Source organism: Psittacula echo (assembly GCF_963264785.1).
Source record: "Psittacula echo genome assembly, chromosome: 6".
Lineage (NCBI taxonomy): Eukaryota > Metazoa > Chordata > Aves > Psittaciformes > Psittacidae > Psittacula > Psittacula echo.
The window spans coordinates 46,574,538-46,582,071 of NC_137743.1; the positions used below are offsets into that span (position 1 = coordinate 46,574,538).

General features: G+C 47.2%; 1 protein-coding gene across 1 annotated transcript; it reads left to right on the plus strand.

The window, feature by feature from the left end:
• Positions 1-874: 874 nt before the first annotated feature.
• On the plus strand, positions 875-6,289 carry AIFM2 (AIF family member 2; the record flags this gene model as incomplete). Its single annotated transcript, XM_080620909.1, has 8 exons — positions 875-1,049; positions 1,895-2,010; positions 3,425-3,544; positions 3,946-4,038; positions 4,351-4,459; positions 4,646-4,798; positions 5,088-5,288; positions 6,135-6,289. The coding sequence occupies 8 exons, from the start codon at positions 875-877 to the stop codon at positions 6,287-6,289; spliced, it is 1,122 nt and encodes a 373-aa protein (XP_080477035.1).
• Positions 6,290-7,534: the final 1,245 nt, after the last annotated feature.

Consider the following 7,534-nt stretch of genomic DNA (forward strand, 5'->3'; position numbering starts at 1 on the left):
TGGGAGTGGGCCATCCTCTGGCTACATTATTCACTCAGCCTGCAGTCTCAGCCAGTTTGTGGGATTCCCAACTAGCCTCTCAAGTCACTGAGAGCCACAAAACATGAACTCTTCCCCAAAAGGGCAGGGGCAGGGCACCCCTCTGCTGCCAGCCCGCAGCCATGCCCCAAAAAGAGGGAGCATGCACTTAGCCGACATGCATAGCTGACAAAGGACAAGCCAAGGCAGCTAGACAAAGCCATGTGAACTTTCCAAAACAAAATCGTTTTTTCTGTTTGGTTTTGTTTAAAGATGAGCTCATGCCTTTTTAATGCTGGGGTTTGGCAGGACTGACCACATCCTCAGCTGAAGGATTTTGTTTGTTTGAAGGATTTGTTGTCTCAGACAGCATCCTTACCCACTGCCAAGATGCAGCTGTGGTCCCTGAACTGGCTGGCTCAGCTGGTACAGTTTCCCTGGTCTCCAGGTATTTGCCCATCACCCTTAAAACACAACCCTCGGTGTGTAAGAAAAATCCTTACAGCCCTCTTCTCACGCAGAGGATGCATGGGGGGAGCTTACCGAAGGTGAAAAGTGAAACACCCTGTACCTGGGACTTTGCACCCTGGCAGGAAGCACTAACCTGCTGCCCGGAAGGGCCAAGGTCTGCGAGCTGCACCCAGACCTCGAAACGCCCAGTCCCTCCCGACCGCTCGTACGGCTGCAACCGCAGCGTATGAGCCGGCAAACGAGACTCCGCCCGCGGCAGGGGGAGGCGGGTGCGCAGCCATAGCGCTCCCGCTGCCGTTGGGGGCAGGACTTGCGTCGTATCGGGCCGACCCGAGCACTCTCTGCCCCTGCTGGCCCGGCCTCCCCAGCCCCCCGGCGCGGCGCGATGGGATCTCGCTTGTCCGTGGACGACTCCGTGCGGGTGGTGGTGGTCGGGGGTGGGTTCGGCGGCACGGCGGCCGCCAGCCTGCTCAAGTCCTGGGCGGTCCCCTTCGTGCTGGTGGACGTGAGAGATGCTTTCCATCACAACGTGGCTGCCCTCCGTGCTGCCGTGGAGAGCGGTAAGGGCTTAGCTCATTCTCACGACCTTTCCCCTCCGAGGGTCCCAGTGGGTCATTGCTCTTACCCCCACCAGTGACTGCAGCAGCTAGGGGGAACTCTGGGAGTAACGAGGCACAGTGTACTGAAAGTGCTTCTGCCACCCTATTGCTGGTGGAAGAGTTGATGTTTTCTGTCTGGAAAACAAGTACCTGGCTCTAGGAGGACCCACAGACCGTCACTGTTAAGCTAATTGCATGTCTGCTGGGAAACCCGAGCAAAAAAATACTCAGATTGTCCCTGTTTATTATTTCAAGGGTTTAGAAGATGACTAAGCTAAAACTAAGCAGCAGTTGGAAGGGGTGAATGAATGGCCCTAGATGGTAAAACTCTGTGAGCTGCTCAGACTTGTCTGGGGTCACACTTGGGAGGCTGTGCTAACACCGTTAACTCCAGTCGCTGGGGATTCAGGAGGAGAAAATCTCATGTTCAAGGCTGGGAACAAGCATCAAAAGTTCTCAAAAGCTTGGTCTGAGGGGCAGATAATGTGACAAAAAGACACTGACATCCTGCCTGGAATGCCCCAGACCAGGCAAATCAGTACAGGAAATTCTGTACGGGGAGCAGAGACAAAGCAATCTATCTAGCCAAGGGTGTCATGGGGCGTCTGAAGAGCTGATCTTGTCAAAACCAAGACAAAGACCGTAAAGCTATTGTTGGGCAGAGATAATGCATGGCAGAAGCCTAGCTTGTGGTCCCAGGTGCATACAATGCTTTTGTCTCGGTAAGGATGACATGAGAGGAGAAGGGAAGAGGGGTCTGTTAGTCTCCACAGAGGGAGATCTCTTGTTCTCTCTTCTTACCACAGGATTTGCCAAGAAGACTTTTATCTCCTACTCTGTCACCTTTGGGGACAGCTTCCGACAAGGCAAAGTTGTTGGCATAGACCCAGAGAGGCAGCAAGTCTTGCTCAGTGATGGCGAGGTGGGTGGTGTAATAACTTGCAATGAGTAACTTGGCTGCATTATGGGGTCACCTGCTGATGTGGTGAGTCAGTCTTCAGGAGGCTATGTTGTGAATCTCCCCTCCTTAGGGTTTTTCTTCAGCTGTGTCATGGCTGTGAGACTGCAGTACTCCAAATCTAGGCTATGTTGGTTTCGACTGGTGATGTCTGTTTGGAGAAGTGACTTGGAATTTAGGTTTCAGACTGCTGCCCATGGCTGGAGTCCTCAAGGGAAAGAGAAACGAGCAGGACCACAGGGCACCTACAGAAAATGTGTCTCTGAGCAGGAGGACGAGTGTAACCCTCATCTGCCAGAGGAAGGTGTGTGCTTGTGCAGAACAGAATTGTGGTCCGGTAAAACAAAACTGGACTCTTGCCCTTGAGTTGGATGAGAGCTGGGAATGCTATCCAGTTGTGGCAAACACCCCGTATCTCCTGCAGTGCAGGCCAGCTGAGCCCACAAACCCTGGACCAATCCAGTTACCCTGGGCTCACACACATAGAGGATTCCTGTTCTGATGTAACCTGAAGCTTGGCTGAAATACCTGCCCCAAACAAGCCACAACCCAAGCCCTCAGGGAAGGCACTGATTGCTTTCCTCTAGGTTTCTCCCATCTATGGATAAATATGCAAATGCTCATACTGGCCCTGTAACTCCAGGAGGTAGAGAGGAATAAAACCAATGACCTGCTTCTATGGAGGGCCGCCCTAGAGAGAAGCAGACCCCCAGCAATCTCCTCTAAAACCAAGAGGCAGTGTTGGGAAAGACTGTAGCACTTAATTACCCTGAAGAGCTTGGCAAGAGACCATCTTACCCACAGGTGCTGAATGGCACCATCCCTCCTAACCATGCTTAAGTGGCCTAGAGCTGTGTTGGGATGTGGTTGTGCAGCAAATAAATCACCCCATCTAGTGCTCAGATGAGCTTTTACTCTTAGAGCTGGATTTAGAGCTCAGCAATTAACCCTAGAGCTCAGATCCTTATCTAACTGCAGGAAGAAACAAGGGCAGCAGCTCTGCTAACTTTTCAGCCAGAGCACTTTATCTCTGTACAGAAGAGGGTGGAGGAGAGAAGTTAAGTCTCTATAGAGCCAGCTGTGATGGTAGCTTCAGTGTCCAGCACAAATATCAGATCATTTCCTGTAAACTTACGGTAGTGTCTTTAAAAGGTCTCAGCTTAACTTGAAGAACAGTGCTTCTCTCAGACCCCGAGGCAGGCAGTTACTTGGTGTCACTTGGATCAGGTCACTTTCTAACACTGGTGAATGCTTTCCTAGTTATCAGCAAGGGCTGGAGGAGAGGGAATGAGTGAATAGTACCTAGGAGGCAACAACTGTGTTCTATGCTCTGTTTTTATGAAGTCTTAACATCCTCTTCCATCTTCTGCCCTCTCAGGAGCTTCACTACTCCCATCTCATTCTTGCAACAGGCAGTGATGGGCCATTCCCTGGGAAGTTCAACAAAGTCATTGATACGGAAAGTGCCATCCAGACCTATGAAGACATGGTTAAAGAGGTGAGGAATCAACTTACTCACAGGAAGTGTTGCCTGCCCTTGTTCAGCTCTCCTGTCCTGGACAACCACCATGGGCATCTGGAGCCATCTGTGTCCAAGCACAAGAGACTGCACTACCTTTAGGGAAAGGCCAGGACAAGGAGCTTGTCTAGCATTCTTCATGCCCCAGGGGAAGAGGAACTGTCTGCACAGGGGAAACCTGAAATGCTCAACAGTGTTACAGTGTACACAGGAGGAGTGCACGGGGTTCTCATTGTTTGTTTCCTCTTAATGAACTAGGTGGTTTATTGCTCTTGGGCCAGCACTGTATCTCAGAAGGTCTATTCACAGACTAGCTGAAGGTATCTGACTTCCTGCACTGAGCAGTTCTTTTATAACACAAGTTTCCTCTTTACTTCCAGATCGAGAAATCTGAGCGCATCCTGGTAGTGGGAGGTGGTGCTGCTGGAGTAGAGATGGCTGCAGAGATCAAAACAGAGTACCCAGACAAAGAGGTAGTAGCATATTAGTCACGATTAACTTCATCCTGGTTTCAAAGACTGTTTTTCTGTAATAGTCCTGCTGAGGTACCTGAGACCACTGCAAATCAGCAGTTTCCATGCAATGGCAGCCTTCAGCCCTACTGCCTCCTCTTCTGAGAGGATCCTATAGCCTGCCACCACAGTTACCGGGACTAGATACCTTTCACCAGCTCACTCTCCTTAGGCATAAAGCAGGGTGGAAAGAAGCTTAGCTGTATCTGCTCCCCACCTCGTACCCCATGTTCCATCTTTGTGTCCACCTGTTTGCTGTTTTGTCCCCAACAGGTCACCCTCATTCACTCAAAAATTGCACTAGCTGATGTGGAGCTGCTAGCTAGTGTCCGTCAGGAGGTGAAATTGATTCTTCTCAGAAAAGGAGTGCGCCTCTTATTAAGTATGTACTTAGACTTTGAAGCTTTATAAGCTGCTATTCTTTAGCCAGAGCATCTCCTTCTGATGTCTTCTGACTTTTTTGACTAAGCGTGGCTCTCCTGAATTCCTGTTTCGCCAGATATCTCCGGGTTAGCTGGCAACAGCAGCCTAGTACAGGTTTGTGACCCAGGGCTCTCTATTGCAACAGGTGAAAGGGTCAGCAATGTGGAAGATCTCACAACAAACCAGTTCCAGAAGGACATGATAGTAAGGACAGAAAAGGGCACTGAGGTGGTTACTGACATGGTGGTTATGTGCACGGGTATAAAGATTAACTCTTCAGCATATTCTGCTGCATTTGGTAAGTGAAAAAAACATCGGGTGGGGAGAAGCAACACAGTTCTTCAGTGTCTTGTAGTTGAGTACTGTGAGGTTAGCAATCAACTGTATACAACTTGCAGCGGTTATCCCATGATACAGCAAATGCTCCAACATCACATTAAATACTTAACTGTGAAATGTGACCATCAGAAACTTACAGTTCCTTGCTTTGAGTTAATGACATGTTTGATAACATCATCAGCATTTTGGGGTCTCGGGCCACAAGCAATGCAAAGCTCCTTCTGAAAATTTGCTGTTTGGCAAAACAGGGGACAAAATGGCAAGTAATGGTGCTTTGAAAGTCAACAAGCACCTCCAGGTGGAAGGCTATGAGAACATCTATGCCATTGGAGACTGTGCAGATCTGAATGAACCAAAGATGGCTTACCATGCTGGGCTCCATGCCAACGTCACAGTGACAAATATCATCAACAGCCTGACACATAAGCCTCTTAAAACCTACAAACCAGGTAAGATTATCTCCTAGCACCTGCCTTAGATCTAGGGCTGGTTTTATGCAGGGAACAGCTGTTTAACATGTACACATCAGAACTTGCATGTGACACTGATTAGGGGTGAAGGAACTCATGACTGGAGTTGACTATATAAGCTTAAATCACAGGCTTCATCTTAGTTCTTGCCAAAGACACTCTAGATGTTAATTACCTGTGTCAGTCTACCACTACAAGTCCTTTCTTCACTGTCTTCCTGACAAATCTACTGGTGGGTGTCTGCTATTCACCAAATTCACTTCCTTTTCTTTAAATTGCTTACTGTTCAGTTGAATCCTAGGAACAAGGAGATGACTTTACTTTCTCCTCCTTTCTCCCCTTAAACTATACAGCAGACAAACTGAACAATCTAGTCTCAAAAATCTCGCTAGGTAAGGGGTTTCATTAATAAGCAACTGATGTAAATACTTACCGTAATTATGTTGAAAGCTGTTCCACATGGGTGTCTGGACAGCAGTTTGGTTTTTAAAGGCTGCTCTGCCTGTTTAAATTTCTTTCTAACATTTTGTTGTCTATGTCTTGGACTTCCTCTTGGGAGAAAAAAATCATTCCCCTGATGCATGTACAAATACAGCCCAATCCTTCAGCAATTCCATTACTGAGAGGTAAAGCAGATCGTAAAAAGGAGAGAGTTGTAAGTAGTTCTCCTTTGGCCTCTTCCCTTGTCATGCAGCACGAGTCCTATGCTTAGCAGTAAGTGTGGGTAAGAAGGGAGGGTCTGGACGAGTGAAACACCTACATGCAGTAGGGCTTGATACTTAGGTTTGGAACTGCTTAACTTAAACCTCTACATCTTCTTTCCAGGGTCGCTAACGTTTCTGCTTTCAATGGGCAGGAATGATGGTGTAGGCCAGGTGAATGGTTACTACGTGGGACGTCTCTTAGTGACCATTGCTAAGAGCCGGGACCTGTTTGTCTCCAAGAGCTGGAAGACAATGGGACAGACAATGCCCTCTTAAGATGGGATCAGTAACAAACCTGCAAGGAATACAGCAACAGGAAGAGAGTGAGGGTGCACATCTACTGCTTGGACAGACTGATACTGTCTCCTCCACCACCACTAAAAGACACCCACTAGCATGCTGCATATTAAAGCGGTGCCCTGCTTTGCTGTAAAGGGTAAGGAGGTACTTTGCAAATGAAGTGTACAGAAGTTCACATGATAAAAACCAGGGAACAAATGTTTCTTTTACTTCCCTGTTGAGACAGCTTTGAGCAAGAAATGTGGTTTACCTGGATTTGTAACAATAAACATTGTGGTTTTCAAAATCAGTGGTTTGTTTGTTATGTGGTTTTTCCCTGGCTTTCTCTGCTCTTCTTTTCTAAAAAGCACCTGCCTCTTACAGATCTGGAATCTGCTCTGCAGCATGCAGGACACATGGCTTGCAGCACTGCCTAGGAAAGCCTGCCTAAAGCCTTGAAAGCATTATGGTAATCCTAGAACTCAGCAGAGTATAATGCAGCTTTGTGTTAACAGCTCCATGGCAGCTATAATGATTGTGCTTACACCACTACACTTCAGCAAAATAAGCTGGTTAGTTGTGTGCTAAGTGTGATACAGCAAGCATTCCATTACAGATGCTGCTGCCTTTCTTTTTTTTTTAAAGGTGAACAATTCCCAGGGCAGAAGTAGGTTTTATAACAATAACCACACTTGACACATCTCTTTCTTCTTTTCTTATAAAACAAACAAAATCACCATGAAATACCCTCAGTAATTACAGAGATTATTGTGAGTCAAAAGCAAAACAGAAGCTCCTCATGCATCACTTCCAAATCCTTTTCCGCTCTCTGTGGGCTGGAGGCAGAAGTTTACCATCTACCCTCAAGGGAGGGGAAAAAGGAGCAGAACATTTTTAAGAGCTTTCTTTAAAGTGTGTGTGTGTGAAAAAATCATCACTACAAACCTAAAATGAAGTTACTTTTTAAAAACTTCTAGACTAAAATAACAAGGGACACTAAGGTCCTGAAAAGAGATGGTAACTCAATTGCTTAAGGTGATATAAATGGCTAGAGGATGCTGATAGCATGAAGAAATCAGACTAAGCCCCTCTCATCTCTAGTCACAGCTCTTCATCAAGTCACAACACATCACACTGCTACCACTCCCCCTCCTCATCACATTGAAAAAATAAAACCCACCTCTAATGCTTTTAATGCTACTCAAGTTTGTTGAAAAATAAAGTTTCATTTGGCTGTCATTG